At 41.8% G+C, this 19,801-nt stretch overlaps 1 protein-coding gene across 2 annotated transcripts in view; it reads left to right on the top strand.

Annotated features, from left to right (window-relative positions):
* The window catches only part of RUNX1 (RUNX family transcription factor 1), a 201,841-nt gene that overhangs the window by 134,780 nt on the left and 47,260 nt on the right, over window positions 1-19,801 (top strand). For both annotated transcript variants that reach the window (XM_075197222.1, XM_075197220.1), the window contains exon 5: window positions 15,684-15,788. In XM_075197222.1, the coding sequence (XP_075053323.1) occupies window positions 15,684-15,788 (105 nt within the window). The remainder of the gene's footprint in view (window positions 1-15,683; window positions 15,789-19,801) is intronic.

Raw genomic sequence — 19,801 nt, 5'->3', positions numbered from 1 at the left:
CATGAGTCCACCAAAGCCTTCAGTAGTGGCCCCTGTACATCTGTTCCCTGGCTGGGAGGGCCCGTCGTACGTCTCTGTCTCTTGGCGTCCGTCCAGCCCGTACATGTGTCCAGAACCTTCAATGTGTTCAGCTGCTGCGTGGGTGTGCAATAATTTATTTATTTTTAATTATAAATCCCCAAATCCGTATCCCAAATGTTGGAACATGTTCTCAGTGCTTGACGGTTTATTAGAGCTTGACGGTTTATTAGAAATGTCCATAAAAACTCTTGGGCTTCAGTTATCCTGAATGTCGAGCCTTATTTATTATGATTAGTCTCAAGTGACAGATGCCATATTTCATGTATTTCCTGAGGTAAAGTGATATAATATTGATCTAGCGCAGAGCTGGGAGCACCCAGTGGTCAGAAAATCCTGAAAATTCATACAGAGCTTCTTGGGTATTTTAACATTTAGTTCCATTCACAATATGCAGGATTCTCCCCAGCAACGAATGCTATAAAGTATAGATCGCTGGGATTAGAGGGTACAGTAGGTGTATGGAGCGATCCATAGCACGTAATTTGTCTGTACTTTCCTTTAAGCTGAGTACACACTACAGGTCCGATATCGCATTAGCGTGTACGGTCCCAAGATCATGTTTTATCGTACTAAAGAACATCGTATCGTTTGATTTGATATTATAAACTGACTTAAGATCACAATCAATGATGGAACGATGTCGGCAAATGTGGAAGTGTGTACACACTCACCACCAGCAGTGTAGTCAGATCTCTACATAGGCAAACTGAGGGGGGGGGGGGGGTCCTAGTGCCTGGAAACCCCCCTCCTAGCCTGGGGCACCGTATAATTGAGGTGCACCTAACAGTAATGCACGCAGCATTGCCCATGTATATTATGGGGATAGGAAGAGTTGGAGAGCAGCCAAACACTGTCTAATATTATAGCCACGCCTCTATGCATGCTGGTCACACCCACTGGCGGCGTGGTGTGGAACCCCCCCCCCCCTCTACAAATCCTGCGTTTGCCCCTGCTATATAGAATGTACAGAGTCACAATCTTTTCAGCAGATGGTTATGACAGATGAAAATCACAGATCTGAAGGTAAATGATCATCGGGACGTTCAGTCGTTAGTAAAATCGTTACAGATATTGCATCGGGATAAATTTTCAGTAGTGTGTACCCAGCTTTATACTTGTTTTTCGGGGGAGGTTATAAACTCCACAGGATTGAGTAAAACCAATGGATGAGAGTTAACGAGGGCTAGTGACATGGCTCATGTGTTGGTGATTGTGGGTGGAGCTAGTAATCTAATGGGTGGAGCTGGTGATTCAGTAGGAGGAGCTAGTAACTCAAAGGACGAGGTTTGTAAATACGTAGATGGAGCTGGTGATTGGGTAGGCAGCGTGAGAGTCATAATGGGCAGTGTTACAGTAGAGTCATCTCCTTGCTCACCAAACCTTTTGTCCATGAAAATTCAGTGCCATGTAGGTTTTGACACAGCTAAGATCCTGTGCATGTACCACTGTATCTGTGGATGTACCATATATGGTTAAGAACAAAAAAACTTTATATATATATATATATATAAAATAAAAAACTTGATCATCATTTGCTAAAATACTCCCCTCCCCCCTCTGTAAATACTAGTAGTACCTAGTGAATTGCATTGTTTTAAAATAAAGCTCAATTCACATTAAAATAGGTGACTCTTCCCGTGAATCATGCAGTCGGTTGACTGATAAGGTCATTTTAGTGAACCCTCTACACGTTCACTCTGCCTGTGAATGACTAAGACATTCTCCTATTTATACACAATGCCTGGCTGTTTTCCTAAGGTGTACGCTGTTTGCATATGCCTGCATGGATTGCAATGTTCTGTTACTGTGTTTGCACAAACGCTGTTATGTCTAGAGTGTCTGGTTTGTCAAGAAATTTAATGTTAAACTTTTTTTTTTTTTGAGAGGCTTATAACATTTGGCAAGTAGCTGAGAGATTTGTTTTAAATACTTGGGTGTGAATGACCCCCCCTTCCCCTCCATACCACCCCCACCTCCCAATTTAACAGACTCACCTCAAGAATATGTTTAATTGATGATTCAATGGGAAAATAAACGTATGAATAACAGTATCTAGCAGTTGAGGGAAGTTATTCTCGGGGATGGTTTTGATATTGAATATTCCAAAACCCCATAAAATGACGTCATTCATGTCCCTTGGTAATAATGTCATACACACATTCATGGTCAACAAGCATTTCGCTCTATTGTCACCGTGAGGAGCACTGCAAAACGTTTTCATAAAAAAAGGAAGTTTTAGTTGCTTTGAAGCATGCTGCTCCGTGTATTCTGGATAAAACAGCCGATAACCATATATCAGAGTTCTGGTGAACTGTTAATTAGTAAATCACATATATATTGTCCCTCTTGTCACCAGGATTGCATATCCCACAAACCCAATGATTTACATTATTATTGTCTGACTGTATTTTGTGTGGGTGACTGTGCAGGCAAAACAAAGAGTGTCAAATTTACCACAGATTAACAGGACAGACTGGAGACTGTTTGCTCCGTCTGTGTAACATTTGAATAATGCTTGTCTGACTACCCACAGAACACGAGCGCCAGCAAATTATAACCACTAATTTGAATATGGAGGTTTTTTTTTTGTCTTCTCTTTGTCTGTAAGCCACATCTGTGGTCATTGAAACCACCGTCTACAAGTTCCAGTTTATGCAAATGTCTTTCAGCCTTTTTCGCAGTCAGCATATTGTCTTCGGGAACTCGTGTCTGTCCGGCTGGAAAGGCTTACGTTGTCTGCCGTGATGTAGCTGCGCACAGGAAGCGAAGGGTGCATATGAAAATAACTCCTCCCCGCTTCTCTGCACGGGGCCCTCAGCTCACTAGTTCGGCCTCTGGTCTGCAAGCCTCTTATTCAGAAACCAGCCCCTTCTCATGATCCAAACAAACCACACCGGACCCACACAAGCCACGCCCACTTCACCCAAACCACGCCCAGATCCAACTAACCGTGCCTCCATTCTCACTAAGCCACACCCCTTCCTGAGTCAGAAGGGCATTTCTGAAAACAGGCGCACAGGTAAAATCTTCTGTTGCCCAAACTCTAAACTATACTAAACCTCAAGAAACGACATCAAGTTAGATGACTTTTTATAAATACCTCTTCATGGGCAGCAGTGAGAGCGCCACCTATAGGTTATCATAATCAGGGGCAAACGCAGAATTTGTAGAGGGGGGTTTCTACACCATTTCACCAGTGGGCGTGACCAGCATACATGGGGGTGTGGCTATAATATTAGACAGTGCTTGGCTGCTCTCCAACTCTTCCTATTCCTATAATATACATGGGCAATGCTGCATGCACTACTGTTAGGTGCACGCAGCTCTCCCTTTTCAAGCAGTGCCGTGTGAAGCCGGAGCAGGGTCCAGCCAACTCAATTATACAGTGCCCCAGGTTTGGAGGGGGGTTTCCAGGCACTAGGAAACCTCCCCTCGGTTTGCCTATGTAGAGATCTGCCTACACTGCTAGTGGTGAGTGGGTACACACTTCCACATTTGCCGACATCGTTCCATCATTGATCGTGATTTTAAGTCAGTTTATAATATCTACCCTATGACAATCAGACCAACCAAAATATTAAATAACATTTTATTAAAAACTTCATAAAAATAGTATCCAATGCATTTTTTTTACTTACTGAAGTCAATGACAACGTGTGCTTATATTTAATTGTACACTTTAAAGACTGTATTTTAGCCACAGTTTTCCTTTTAAGAGCAGGTCTCACTTTCTGGAATGCATTTAGCTTCAGAATGTGCCAAATCTCTCTGTATTGGGACAATAGGGAGTTCAATGACTTCCCAATAGGAAATAGCAGCGTACTTTATGCTTCCTCTTAGACTACAGTGTACTTGTGTCCAGAATAATTTCCTTCCAAGATTATTTTTCTTGGTCATGGTTTGGGGTGGGGTGGTTCCCCTGAGTCTCGTCATATTATTCGTCCATCTCCCCCCTCCTGCGTACTAGGGAGTCCCTAATAATATCCACTTGTACAGATGTTTTGTTGCTGTCAGGAGCATCGCATCAGAGCCGCGCTGCCGTCCCATCCTGGGCTCTCCGGCCCGCCTGGCATTTAAGAGGTTAATTGAGTCACCTGTTACACAGTCAGATTACATTTGGTTTAGCGGTAACTGAGACATATGTAATATATACATTTCTATGTATATAAAATGGTATCCATGACATTGGCATTCCTTGCCCGACGTCCTAGGCCTGCAGGCCGTCTGGGGATCGCTGGCTGTTGTTGGACTACAGATCCCAGGAGGGCTTTGGTTGTATCTCAGCAACGGCTGCAAGAGAACCTTAGTTTGTCTCATCCTGTTCTAGATCGGCGTCTCTTTTAACTTAGCTACTGTGGAACTACAAATCCCAGCATGCCATCTCCTTCTTTGAGACTTTATCGGAGAGGTTGAGACACAAGTAACAACAGGATCTTGCACAACTGTGTACGACCAACTGTACGTTTCTGGTAATGTTATCTTGTTTGTTTTGTTACATTTGTATCAATATTGGGTTTGTTTGTTTATTAGGACAATATACAGATTAATAGTTTATAAAGTAAAGGTGGGTAAGTTCACGTTATTAAAGTTGTAAAACACATTTCTTATCCCGCCGACTTTGGGGTAAAATAGAAAATGATGTGTCGGAAACTTCAGGACAAGAGGGCGCTACGGAATCTGCTGGCGCTATGTAAAGGATGATGATGAGCGCAAAGAGTAGTATTGTCCTATACATCTCATACAGCGAGGGCCAATGTGAAAGAGGTGGGGGCCAGGGCCCTCTTAACAACATTTGGGGCCCCCGGGCAAAGCAGTGCATCGGGGCCCCTATATATATATATATATATAAAAAAAAAAAAGATTATATATATATATGGGCCCTGCAGCCCAGGGGGCCCGTCAGAGGCAGCTAAAAAAAAAAAAGTTCCTGAAAAAAAGAAGAAAATACTTACCTTGCTGTCTGCTGGTGATCCGGCTCCCTCCCTGGTCTCCTCCTCAGTGCTGCGCTCTGCAATGGATGTCGGGCGGGCGTGATGACGTCACGCCCGACATGCACTGCGAGCGCCGCACGGAGGAGAGGACCAGGGAGGGAGCCGGATCACCAGCTGAGAGCAAGGTAAGTATTTTCTTCTTCTTTTTTTCAGGAACTTTTTTTTTTTTTTAGCTGCCTCTGACGGGCCCCCTGGGCTGCAGGGCCCCCGGTCACCTGCCCACCGTGCCCTATGGAAGAGACGGCCCTGGTGGGGGGGCCATACTGGTCTTCCAACCTTTAAAGTGACCGCACAGAGGAAGGAGAGAGGGCACAGCGCACTCCCTCCTCCTCCGGGCACGCCGACGCGTGATCTCCCTGCACTGTGCAGAGAAGGTCACGTTACGCCTAAGGCGGCTGCGCCCGTTCTGATAAGATCGGGTGACGCTCGGCGGGTCAATCTTACCTACCACTTATCTAAAGGCTTCAAGGCTTGGGGAAGCATATTTAATAAGTACAGTGGCGATATCCTTTCTGTTAACGACATCTCAGTATAACGTTAACGAGGCAAAAGCCTTTTGAAAAAGCTATTAAAATTTACAATACTGACATTTTTTTTAATCACATTTTTGTTTGCAACAGAAAATATTTAATTTTGAAAATAAATACAATAATGTTTTTTACACTTTATTTAGATTTCTGTCTTTTGTGTTGTTTTTTTTTAAAGTAGTGGAGTTGAAAGCCCATATCAGTCATTTCAATTCCATTGATAGTGAGCACATCTTAGGAGACTGAACCGGCAGGATGGTCAGGAAACTCTTATTGCTCTGGGCTAAGTAATTCAGCCATATATTTATGTAAGTCTGGGCATTGTAAAAATAAACAAATAAAACTTAACTATCATTGCAATTGGTGGACTGTTAATAAATGCTACCCTATAGCTAATATATTATTGACCTCAACCTATACTAAATAATACATGTATAATATAATACAAAAAGTGACCTTCGTTGATCATTTTAGATTTTGTAGAGAAATATTTAAGTGATTATATATAGCCCACATTCTTCATACTGAAATGAATCCATCTACCCTGAAACAGATCTCTAATGATACATTTTACAGATCATCTCTATACCTAGAAGAATTAGACCTTGTCACAAAGTTGGTGCTTCTCTATCTCACTTGACTATGGTGCAGTTTAAAGCCAGAGCTAGTGTGATTGGCTGGCAATCCTTCTAGCTAAGAGCAAGGCTATATAAAGGCTGATTGGTAGATTCATATGCATGGAAATGGACAGTGATGTCACACAAACAAAACTGACATATTATGCTTTATAATTTATGCTTTTTGTCCTATATCAGTTTTCGTTGTATTACTGCTTCTCGGAGATGCTGCAGTAGATTTAACAGTTTTTGATGAAGGGAATACTACTTAATGAAACTTTACTTTTTAAAAAAGCTAAGTGGGGATGTCAGGGTTAGACTAAAACAACACGTTATACCTTCTTAAGCTGGGTACACACTACATAGTTTTCGTCCAATAATCGGCCGACATACGACATACGACCGCTTGTTCAAAAGTCGGGTCAGTGTGTGCAGTGACACGATGGTCGAAAGTCTGCCCAAATGGACGATTGTCGCCTCATTTGGTTGCGTCGTACCGTTTAATATTTTCGTTCCAATCTCGTTTCCGCTGTGTAGTGTGTATAAACTTCCGACTGATACACAAAAGTGAGTACGAAATTACAGTCATTGCTCACGACAACATGGCTGTAAAAAGTCGCTAAAGGGACGTCCGCTCTTCCCTTTATCGTCCTAAACAAGGCTAGTGTGTATGCAGTGCATGGACCGAGCGATCGGACCATCGATCGCATGTAAAATCGATCGGCATAAAAAGTTGGTGGAAAATTCTGTAGTGTGTACCCAGCTTTAGTTTGTAGTTGTCCGTTCCTGCAGGTAATTTATTACATAAACTCTGCATTCACCCCATATCACTAATCATAAAGCCATTGTTTGCTCCATATGACATTTTTGCGTGGCTGTACGCAAGTGTCTTTCTTTCCTGAAGTGACATGGATTATAGCAGGGGCATATGAGTGAATGAGTCTCTCCTCTGGAACCACTCTTTGGTCCAACAAGACTGATGCTTTCTCCTTTATTCCCTCCGGGTCTGTGCTTGTAATCTTCTTGCTATAGCGAGTAGCAAAAGACCACGAACCTGCTGTAGTTCAACAATATGCATTATATTAAAAAACATTATGCCTGACAAAAATTGCTGCCCCGGTCGTTTAAAGCGTGTATAGTGTGTATGCGTGAAACCACCATCCCATCCGGCCTTCGGTCGTAGGTACAATCATTGTAGATAGCACATTGGTCTTCAGTGTGTACCCAGCCTAAGAGGGGTCGGTTCACAAGCTCCTTGTTTACCTTTAGAGAAGGCAATCCAAATTTCATACTGGGAGTTTCCTGCCGTAATTCTAGCTGGCTGAACATATGCCTATTTGCATTATGACTGTGTCAGTTATTTTAACAAATAACATAAGCCGTGCAGACTGTTCCTGCAGAGCTGATGAATGGGACAAGACTTGATTCTGCCGGAATGTTCACGATGAATCTTCACTTTCAAACCCACTTCTAAATAAAGCCGCCCTGCCCGCTGGTTTATTAATACTGTGGTGCTTACAGACAGCGTAGCCCTGTTGAGAAGGGGAGATTTAGAGGTGCAGGCTTTTGCAGACAGCTCTCCAAGAGAGCAGTGGCCTGGTATTGGCCGATATCCAGATCTACAACCGTTCATATCAAGTTCAACGAGCTACTGGCAAAACCTGCTCGTCTTGATCTCAGACCACCCTACTGTGTTAACTCCTTCAGTGCCAGATAGATTGGATTTTTTTTCTATTTAAAAAAAAAAGTGTTTTTTTTTTTTTTTCCTCTAACGCTGACAATGTATTAAGTTGTATGTAGGATTTTAAAGTGCAGCTGTCGCCCACACACTAGAGGCAGCCATTTTTTTGTGCAGGGCCAGTAGGACATCACTGAGGCAGGAGGCACACACTTTGTATTAAGTTCATCAGAGCTGCAAGTTCTTTGTTACCAAAGCTCCTTAAAGTGGACCCATCAGCCATATATATTGGCGGCAGCCATTCATCATCATCATCATCATCATTTATTTATATAGAGCCACTGATTCTGCAGCGCTGTACAGAGAAGTCATTTACACCAGTCCCTGCCCCTTAGGAGCTTACAGTCTAAATTCCCTAATACACAGACAGACAGAGAGAGAGAGACTAGGGTCAATTTTAATAGCAGTCAATTAACCTACCAGTATGTTTTTGGAGTGTGGGAGGAAACCGGAGTACCTGGATGAAACCCACGCAAACACGGGGAGAACATACAAACTCCACACAGATAAGGCCATGGTCCGGAATTGAACTCATGACCCCAGTGCTGTGAGGCAGAAGTGCTAACCACTGAGCCACCATGCTGCCCATAATTGTGAACTTTTACTCAGCGTTCTTATGACTATCGGTCCTTGCTACGTCTATGCAAATATAATTGCCTCATTTTTGTACCCGGAGGGGAGATCCAAAGGACAACTACAGGGGTTTTGATGATGTCATCACTGCCCATTCCCCTCAGGGGCAGGGCCACGATAGTGCGATTCGTGTGATCAGGACACGATAATTGCGTCATCAAGGCCCCATCCTCTTTACAGTCGGAGAGGCGGGATCCGGCATGGTAGTCTTCTCTCCCGGGAGTCTGGGAGGGTTCCTCAAAATTCGGGATCCTCCCAGATGTTCCAGGAGAGTAAGTATGTGTGTAGGTGACAAGGACACTTTATTGCGTGCAGATCATGGATCACTTACGGATAACAATCTGTACATTTTGGGGCTTTAGGCACTGGAAGAGATTTTTGCCAAAAAAAACAAAAAAAACTATTGCATATTCACCTGTAGTCACTAATCAGGCCCCTCCTACCTGTGCGTCGTCGCTGTTTTCAGATGTGTTCCGCGAAGGAATGTGTTCCGGAACACAATCACTGGGATACACACGTCTGTGAGGATCATCTCTTATTAAATCTATGCTCACATTATAATGTAATAGCGCTAAAGATGTCTGTGGAACATGTTACTGAGCATAGATACAGGATCCCAATGTGGGGCCTCGGAATCTGTTTTTGGGGTCCCCTTAATATCAGATGGGCAATAAATTTAGGCTCCCAAAAAATGGCACATTGGCACTTATAGTCCCAGGATAATGACACTAGTCGTCCCAACTAAAAATAAATGGTTGAGGACCAATGAGCTATACAACATGTTGGCATCTCTTGACCTTTACCAGAGCGGTGGGGTAGCCATTTTTGCATAGTAACCTTCCCAGTTTGACTGGCACTTGCCGGAACAACTTGGCAAAATCCCATCAAGTGCCAGACAAACAGTTTATCAAACCTTCTAAAAAAATAAGTGTTACCCATAGCAACCAATCAGATTAAAGCTATCATTCTCTAGCGTGTACTACAGAACAGATAACTAGAATCTGATTGGTTGCTATGGGCAACACCTCCACTTTTCCTTTTTAGAATAAATGTACCCCTGACAGGCATTGGGATTCGGCAGTGGCTCAGTGGGTAAGACCACCACGCTCTCCTTCAGCACACTTTAACAGAGTGCCTCCTTTCTTATATTCAGTGAATCTTTTTTTTTCTTTTGAGAAGACATTGGTTAAATAAAGCTTCTTATGTATTTTGCGGTGTGTCAGTGACATATGTAAACATTTCCGTGGTTAATGGTAATATTTCTGCTTTTTGTCATTATACTTTCAACATCTAGCGTTAAAACCACATCATTTCTTGGTTAGCCGCACTGCACATTAAAGTGAAAGTCCACCCTGCAAGTAATACTCTGTCTCCAGCAGTCAGATGTAGTGATTTTTCCATGCAGTAAGACCGTGGAACATTCTCTTAGTCTGACTTAGGTGAGTATGTTAGAAGGAAATAAATGGATTTACCCTCCATAAAGCTAATGTAATATTTACCATTCAGGTTGGTGGATGTGATGTGTGGAATACTTTGCAGACTCTTCTTTTTATTTCTAAGCTGCAGCATTTTTCTAGTCACTGGCTTTTATTATATACAAAGTAAAGGAGCCTGAAAGGAGAAATATATACATTTACGTTGTTAAAAGTGGGATTATTTTATAGGGATTTATTTTGCTGCATAAGCTGGAGGTATTCTCATCTCAGTGTGGTTCCTTATTAAACAGAATTAAATATTTCATACAGACTTTTTTGGTAGTTTCTCTCTGGTTCCTGTTGACGGAGTAATTTTTTCGACCCCCAAAGGCCTGGTCCATTTTGAATGGCGTTGTTCCGTCATGGATATTGTGCTTTGCACTGTAAGCAATACTGAAGCTCACGCCTGCCAAAATGGTACGATCCTAGCCCTAGAGTCCAATTCATCCCCACACGTAAGTGGCCATATTTGATGAGATTTGATGATTAAGGTGACGATGATTACACACAGATAGTGGTCACCGGCAGACCTCATTAACCAACATGTCTGATAACGATCCCATACCGCCCAGCACTGAGATATCATCATCATTTATTTTTATAGCGCCACTGATTCCGCAGCGCTGTACAGAGAACTCATTCACATCAGTCCCTGCCCCATTGGAGCTTACAGTCTAAATTCCCTAACACACACACACACAGACAGACAGAGAGAGAGGGAGAGACTAGGGTCAATTTGATAGCAGCCAATTAACCTACTAGTATGTTTTTGGAGTGTGGGAGGAAACCGGAGCACCCGGAGGAAACCCACGCAAACACGGGGAGAACATACAAACTCCTCACAGATAAGGCCATGATCGGGAATTAAACTCATGACCCCAGCGCTGTGAGGCAGAAGTGCTGACCACTAAGCCACCGTGTAAGTTGCGTCCCTCAATCCACCCCTAACATCCACGTATGAGATGAAACTTCAACCATATTTTAGTATGCTACACCGCTTTCAAGGTACGCAATACAGGGCTATTCCAACGAAATCGGGGCAGTTGGTGAGGTCACTAATTGATAGTGAATTCATCAGCCAATAAAATGGCTGCCTCAACCATGTGCTATCAGTGGTGTTGAGAGGTGGGGAGAGCAGGTACAAAGTACCAGGGGCCCTGACCTGCCTTGGTGTGGCCCCACCCCTATTGGAGCTTATGGAAGGGGCCCCAAGACGGGGCTGTACCCAGGGCCCCATATTCCTCTTGGCGGCCCTGTATGTTGGTGATGGGTGCATTTTAAAAACAACTATTTAGTGATGTTCAAAAATACTACAATTATTGTATTTTGCTGCAGGTTTTTATTTTTTTAAAAAATGAATAAAACACTACTTTCCTGTTCATCTGGCCGTATCTCCCAACATTGCTGCAAATCAAGACAGTCCACCGGTAAGGAGGCTTCTCCGTGCCACAGGTTTGCCCATTCAGTGCCGAAAAGGGATCTGACATCATTTGCTGTAGGAAATGTGAAGTGGATGTTGGTAACCGCTCATCCTGTAGTTATTTGTTTTATGCTCATTTCACACCTCAAGGTCAGAAATAACGTTTTCTTTTTAATCTTGATTGTAATTGTGGAGTCATTGCCGAGGGCTGATTCCTCTTGTAAGAAATGGAAGCTCGGTTGAAATGCAAAATGTAGAACCTGTGTTGGCTGCCAATTGTGCAGACTCACCTTCCTTTATAGTCTCAGTCCTTCCGAATGCAAAGATAGTGCCTATTGCGTCAGGGCTCCAAAACTCCTGCCTCTAAAGACAAGGGCCTTCCTAGCTAAAGGGGATAGTGTAAGCTTAAAGGGACATTGTCTTACATGGATATATATTGAATTATAATTTATAACTGCATAGCATTGGAAACCATTTCTTTATAGGCCAGAGGGGGTACTATTGCACACTACCCCAAATAGGCAACATACAGACATTTTGTGTCCGAGACATCATATGAGGCTCAGTACAATAAAGCAGGCAGGTTTTGCAGCATAGAGGGTGTGGTTGGGTGGATTAAGGCTTTAATTGGAGGCGGGGTTTGGACATATTGGGGGCTGGGCTAATTTTGAACTTAATTTCCCATATATTTTGTTGTTTTTTTGCTTTGCTTTGTTATGAACGTTGTACTCTGATTGGCTACAGGTTGGTTCTAGCACCTCCTACTTCACAGTCACGTGTTTGCTTTCTTTAGACTAACTGGTAGTAGACTAATGAACGCTAAAATCTGATTGGCTGCTATAGTATACAACATATTATAAATCACCAGTATTCTTATCTATGCCCCAGAGGTGTTATTAAATAAGTTATTAGTCACTTCCTTAAGACTTTCATGGCTTAAAATGCCACATGTCAATTTCTCTCAGCCGGTGGTATTTTTTACATTTTTTATGGCGGCCCACTGATTTTCTGCACTAATATTGCATAAAAAAAATACGCAAGTCATTCAAAACTATAGACTTTCTATGGAAAGTAAGTCTAACGAACACGAATATTCATTAGAAGAATGCCGCTCTGGCCACCTGTTTTTAGCACCGCACCTATGTTAAAAATAGCCTAGACCCATTATTATCTTTTTATACACTGATGACAATGCGCTCTTTGTAAAAGATACTGAGACACTAGAAAAGGACTTTAGATTGGGTCTATTTTACCATGACAAGTAGCCTCATCCCAGATTCCCAGTGCGGGCTGGTTTGGTGCTTCTGGTGCTAGAATTGCGGACGGTCATTCAGAACGAGAGGTTGTATTGTTAGTGTAAATATCACTACGGATACTAATCACCATCCAGTCGCATCTAACCAAGCGAAGGGAGCCATTTTGTGGGCGGAAATAATTCAAATAGCTTTAAGTAAATGTCTATACACTTTAGTTCTTTATATTTAATACAGTGGTTTAATCAGTTTAGGTTTATTTAAATTGAATTGAATTGTGTGAGTGTATTTTTTTTTCTATTCTATACAGCCAGGTCTGGTTGTCACTATGACATTGAGACCTGGAGGGTGGAGGTCTCAAGATTATAGCGTAAAATATACTATTCATTTTTTTTCAAGCCCAAATGCAAAAAAAAGGTTAAAAAAACGAGGACGGGCTCTTCTGTCCCCTACTCCAAAGACCAAAAGGTCCTTTAGTCTTCAGACCCCCTTTGTCACAAGGCTAAGTGGGGTCCCTTTGCCCTAGGATCCACTTCTAGGGCTTGAAATACCACTGGCTGTATGCTAGGCTGGCAGACTGGCACTATGGCGAGAGGGTATGAGGTGTATCAGTGACTTGTGGTATCCTTTCGTACATTTGTATACTTAAGGTAATCGTTCCATGTTCAGAGTGAGCCGTCTAAATATTTGAAACCAAGATGTTTTTGATTTTAGAATGGTTTATCCTGACAAATTAATCCTGCCCGTCACTTTCTTACAATCAATTGTGTACTCTTCATGGGAAAGGGAGCAGTTTGGTGCTAAAAGTCCTTCCACCCCTTTATACAAACATGAATAAAATGTCAATATTTATGATTCACAGAGATATTGTGCATTTCCTAAATAAGCATTATCTAATGATCCCTTTGAGTTGGCTCGTTGCCTCCGAGGAGAGGAGCCCGGCAGCCCAGCGTTACATTCTCTCCATTTCTCTCACCTCCGCCCAGTAGACTCTGCAGGAGATTGTGTTACCGGAGCATGCCACACACTAGATATCTGCTCAGGGCATCTTAGGCCTCAGTAATACGGCACTCGCTGCTGCTTCGCTCAGGAGTTTATCATATGGGTGCATTAAGCAAAAAAAAAAGTCTCCCATTTCTGTGTTTTATGAGCGGCGGGGGATGAGCTACCAAGTACCCGGAGAGACGCCAACTCAGACAAGCTTTACACAACATTTTTTATTTAATGGGATGGTCCAACTTCATTTGACTTTGATTGATTGGCTCTTACATACGCTCATGCAACTTTTACTAACACATGCAACTTTTACTAGCAAAAGTGCAGGGGGGCCCTGCACTTTTTTTGTCTGATGGGGGGGAAAGCACCTTAAACTTTATCCATGTTTTAGACATAAATCCGCCAACACAGGTCTTTGGTTTATAAACAGGTTACATTGGGGGCATGGCTAACGCTTTTGAAGAGCTAGACTGCCCCGCACCAGCGAACAGACAATACCTGCCAAATTTCCCACCAATCGGAACATAGCTGCCCCCGATTTTTTTCACTTGGAAGCACTGTTTGTGCAGTCTTTGTACAAGAGACCTGCACAGCAGCTGTGAGGACTGTAGACAACACTGTCAATTAATCAGTGATATTACTAATCCCCTACTGTTTGCAGCATAGAGAAAATTTGACAAGCTAGTAACTGAGGCAAAAAAGGCAACAAAAATAAAAAGTTGCAGCTCCATAAATAAAAAAAAAAGTAAAACATTAAGATGTTTGCGTTAAAATTTACCACACAAAGGGGTATATTTACTAAACGTTCTAAAATGGAAAGTGGAGGTGTTGCCCATAGCAACCAATCAGATTCTAGCTACCATCTATCAAGTACACTCTGGAACACTATAGCTAGAATCTGATTGGTTGCTATGAGCAACACTTCTACTTTTCCTTTGGAGAAGTTTTAGTAAATGACACCAAAGTAGCTATTACCTATACGCTATTAAAGACTACGGTTATATACATTTAAACTATACACAATGATAGTTTCCCTTTAACATCTATACTGAACAGCAGTCTGTTGTTGAACAAAAGCAGCCATCACGTTATACATGATGTGAATTATCTAAATTACAGCTGTCCCAAAAGGGTTTTTTTTTTGTCACCCCCCCCCCCCCCCCCCCAACTTCCACAGGGACTTCATAGACTATTAAATGACATCATTTTTTCCTTGTGTATTAATAACATAAATGCAGCCTGTTCGGGGAAAAGCATGGACATTAGTGACTTACTATACACCAACAACAGCTGGGTGCGGAGATTGGGCTAGATTACATTACCACTCCAGGCTTCCTTATCACTAATGTAATGTATGCGTTATTATAAAGCCATAGAGTCATCGTCTGTTCACATAGGGCGCAACTTGTTCATTGGTTCAGTGTACAATTAAGAGTTATTTGTGTGGGTGTGAACATGTATGCTACAAATTAACAGTTTATTTACTTATAAACCCTTATTTATAGAGTGCCAGTATATATTATATAGTGCTTTACAGAGATTGTTCAGCCATTCACATCAGTCTCAGCTTCAAGGAAATCCCGGGGTGGGGGGTGAATTTCAAGAATGTAGTGGACGGGGCGGCGCAAATGGCACTAATTTGACCCCACCATCACATCCATATGACGCAATCACATCATTTCATCTCAGGGACGGGGCCAAAATTGACGAGATTTGTGGAGAATTGCATCATCGAGGCCCCTGGAAAATGTCCTGCTCTCAGGATGTGAGGCAGCAATGCTAACCACTGTGCCACCCATAAATTATAAATGAAACAAACCTCTAAATGGGAAAAAAAAAAAAATCCATTTGCGATGTGTACAGCTTTGAAAACACAGACAGTCATTTTAATTTGGTTGTGAAATTTGTCTAACGAGTCGTTATTGTCTTTTTTTTTTTTTTTTCGTTTGAAGGGAAAAGCTTCACACTCACCATCACGGTCTTTACCAACCCGCCGCAAGTGGCCACCTACCATCGAGCCATTAAAATCACAGTGGATGGCCCTCGAGAACCGAGACGTAAGTCAACTTTATTGACATCATTTCCACAGTCTGTTTTGGAAGCGGCCGTCCTGTGGGCTGCACGAATGCTCAATTCACTAGCACCTAGGGACACCACTGAGACACTTTGATCATTCCTAATTGTGATGACCCCTGCATCTCCCAGAGGGGAAATCCAAAAAGTATTATTGGATAGGCCACATTCTTGTGAATATTTCTCTAGCCAACAAAATGGCTGCCTCCGTGCGTAGGAGACAAATACACGATACATTCAGTAAAAAACAACAATGTAGATATGAAATGTTTTAGAAATACATTTATAAATGCGCTTTTATACACACACGGTAGATTGTGTTGTGACTATACCTCTCATTTTGTGTCTCATTTGCAATTCTGTGTAACAGTGCACCATGCTGGCAGTACAATGTTTTCCACCAGGACGTTTCCTCACATGCCAGGTACATAGATGTATTCCTATGTTTGAGCTGGGGCGGGGGGGTCTAATATTACACTGAACAATGAATGACTTGTTATCCCCAGGAATAGTTTATACCTATGATATATTAAAAATGAGATTTGAAATGTATAAACAACTATATTTTTATTATTGGGTCTATTTTGAATAGGTAATTACGTCCGTCATCTTATGTATTGGGAAACAAGAGTGTCCCAAAGTATTCCAGGGCTGAATTGGCCAATAAACGCACACTCTCAGGCAGTAGATAAGAGTCTTAGGTCTTATTTTATATTCTTTTATATTTTCCTTCTCTCTTTCTGCTTCGTTGTCTCTACCAATCACAATTTCCCCAGTATAAAATAGCAGAGTATTGGAGATTGGCATAGGCATAGGTATCATTGGGGTGAGCAGTTGCTAACTATAACTGATTCTGCAGCGTTATACAGAGAACTCACTCCCCATTGGAGCTTACAGACTAATCTCCCTGCACACACACTGAGAGTGACTAAGGTCAATTTAATAGCAGCCAATTAACCTACTAGTATGTTTTTGGAGTGTGGGAGGAAACCAGAGCACCCGGAGGAAACCCACGCAAACAGGGGGAGAGCATACAAACTCCTCACAAATAAGGCCATGGTCGGGAATTGAACTCATAACTGAGAGACAGAAGCGCTAACCACTAAGCCACCGTGCTCACCCTCTATTACTTATCTCTGGCTCACTCCGAACAACAGACCTTGACAAGCATCCAGCTAAACATTCCGTCATTTGATTTATTTTTAAAAGCTATTATACATTTTAGAAACCTAACGCTTCCACTGTACCGCCTGAACTTACCCCAGGGCATCTAATGGGCTTTATATTTGCCCTCTGCCATCCTGGAAGCCACTCACTTTACCCCCGAAAAAAAAAAACAACACAAGCGGATATAAAATAAACGAGTTAAATGTTACATCTTAGACCCTCTCAATGATATGAAATCTGCAGGACAGAAGGTGAAAGTAGGGGAATGTTTAATAAAAAAAATAAAAATATTTATTTATTTATTAAATATAAAATACTGGATTGGAAACATGTTCTGCCTGAACCTCTATAATAATACGTTTTTAATTTTAGTATAATGTCCCATTAAGATTTACATTTGCAATGTTCAGTAATTTGAGCTGCACGTAACGTATGGTGACTTCAGGCAAAGCATTGGGAATAGTCAGGGTCGCCATTAAATTAAAGGTTCCGCTCTGGCTGTAATTTCTGCTTTGCACTACAAAGCAGAGTGCAGGGCTCCCATCTTTCAGTCACATAGTATTTGTAGCATGTTGAGTATGTTTCATTTCCCGGAGGCCACCCATAGACATATGGTGAAGGCATATTACCTAAAATAGGGGTGTAAACTGGTTCTATATTTTGCTGTTACAGACGTCCAAAGATATTTTCTGGGGAGGGTCTATGACAGTATAAGGGCTGACCCCTGAGTTACTGTAGCTGTTAATAGCTCAGATTCTGGTGGTTTAACGCATTTCACTTTCACTCGTTACTTGAATTCTCCCGAGTCTGTTGAATCGAACGTTCCTGTAATTCCACAATCTGTTTTTGTTTTTATAATAACACATTTTGGGATTTGTTTCATGCAGGTGGGGTGGTAAGGTAAATAGTTCATTGGAAAGGGGAAGTTTTGTTGGACATGATGAAGAAGAAGACATAATACACCAGGATCCACCTAGACCCTACATCATATGACCGCAGCTCACCAGCAAGTGCCCCTGGATATTATTTTAAAATACTACTAATTATGGACAGATGAAACCACTGACTTGAAACGCAGTGTACTTCTAAGTCTTGATTATAAGTCCCTTATACAGCATGCTTTATATCCAGGCAAAACCAAGACAAAATAAGCCCAACCCCTGATCCACACAAAGCATGTCCTCAATTCACTCAAAACCCACATTACCAGCCCCACCCACTTTCCTGTAAGCCCTGCCCCTTTTGTAGTCCGCAAATATGGACAGTCCCGCAAAATTGGGGACTGTTGTGAGGTATGATACAGTGAGGTCTCCTCCTGTCGTTGATTCTGACATCCAAGCAGACTAAGGGGTATATTTACTAAGCTGCAGGTTTGAAAAAGTGGAGATGTTGCCTATAGCAACCAATCAGATTCTAGTTGTCATTTTGTTGAGTGCACTAAATAAATGACAGCTAGAATCTGATTGGTTGCTATAGGCAACATCTCTACTTTTTCAAACCCGCAGCTTAGTAAATCTAGCCCTAAGTGTGTAACTGTGGCGGAAACGTGGTCTGAATCACTAATAATGAACAAGCTCTTTCATAATGCCCAGTGAGCTACACCCTCTGGCAGGCCCAGAATTAACTTTTTTTGCACCCCTAGGTCATCCTCGCTTCACCTTTCCTTCTCCCCTTCTCCATAGAGGCCTATGGTCCCAACCACCTCCCCATGTATCATCTGCGTAAAAGAAATGAGTATAGCATATAAGCTTATTCTACCGGTATTTTTAATGTGATCATAGTGATTTTTATGCAAATTGTGGCCTCAAGCCACACCCACCTCAAACAAACTTTTTTAACATTACCAATTTTTTTATTTTTTTTACTGTCTACTGAGATGGGAGGGGCTTGATGTGACTGCCCCGCCCACTTGATACAAATCACCTCCTGTATGAGTTGCTAACTATACAATATAGGACCCCAGTCTATTCTACAACTCAGAAGGTAGATGAATATATATATAAAAAAAATAAAAAATTTCCTATATAAAAATCTACTTTACAAAGATTTGAAAAAATAAATTTCCCATATTCACATCAGAATAACAGTAGAGGAATGGTATATTTATATTAAAATGTCATTAAATAACCATCCTGGCAGATCATCGAGCAAGCTAAGCAGGATATGAAATTACTATATATATATATATATATATATATATATATATATATATATATATGCTGCACATTCTGGGTTATTCAGTACACAATGTAAGATAATACACATGGTAAGTCACGCAGGTGATTTTAATGTAACTTAATTCTACGGAATAGATCACATGTCTGACTTATGCCGTGTAGCCCACATTTGAATGGTGCCGGGTCACCTGCCGTATCGATAACATATTTTGGTGTAAGATTTAGAGATGCTGCAGTCACAGCTTATTTCAGTAGGAAAGCTGCATTAATCTTGTAAATTCCCCAGACTCCAGTAAAGCGAGTTAATGCTTATGAAGTATTGTAGGACTTCCGCAAACTGTTTTTTATTAAACATCGGTTTGGCCGAGAGCCACAGTGTTCTTTAAATCTCCGTTAATCAACATGTGGCGGTGAGGGTTTTCTGGGTGTGTAACAGACATAGAATGTGTGTATTGATTAAAAAGTTCCATAGAGTTGTACAAAGGGGGAATTATATAATAATCACTGTAACTACTACGTAGCATCCATTAAAATGTTTGTCCTCATTTCCTAAACTGTATTAGAAAAATGTCAGTCTGAATGGTCGCTGTGGATTACAGTACATTAAATAAGCCCGACCATGTGTTTCTTTCTCCCCCTCCCCCCCCTCTCTC

The sequence above is a fragment of the Mixophyes fleayi genome, chromosome 2 (genome assembly GCF_038048845.1).
Source record: "Mixophyes fleayi isolate aMixFle1 chromosome 2, aMixFle1.hap1, whole genome shotgun sequence".
Lineage (NCBI taxonomy): Eukaryota > Metazoa > Chordata > Amphibia > Anura > Limnodynastidae > Mixophyes > Mixophyes fleayi.
The sequence above is the reverse complement of the archived record's forward strand: the minus strand, read 5'-3'. Positions and strand labels throughout refer to the sequence as shown.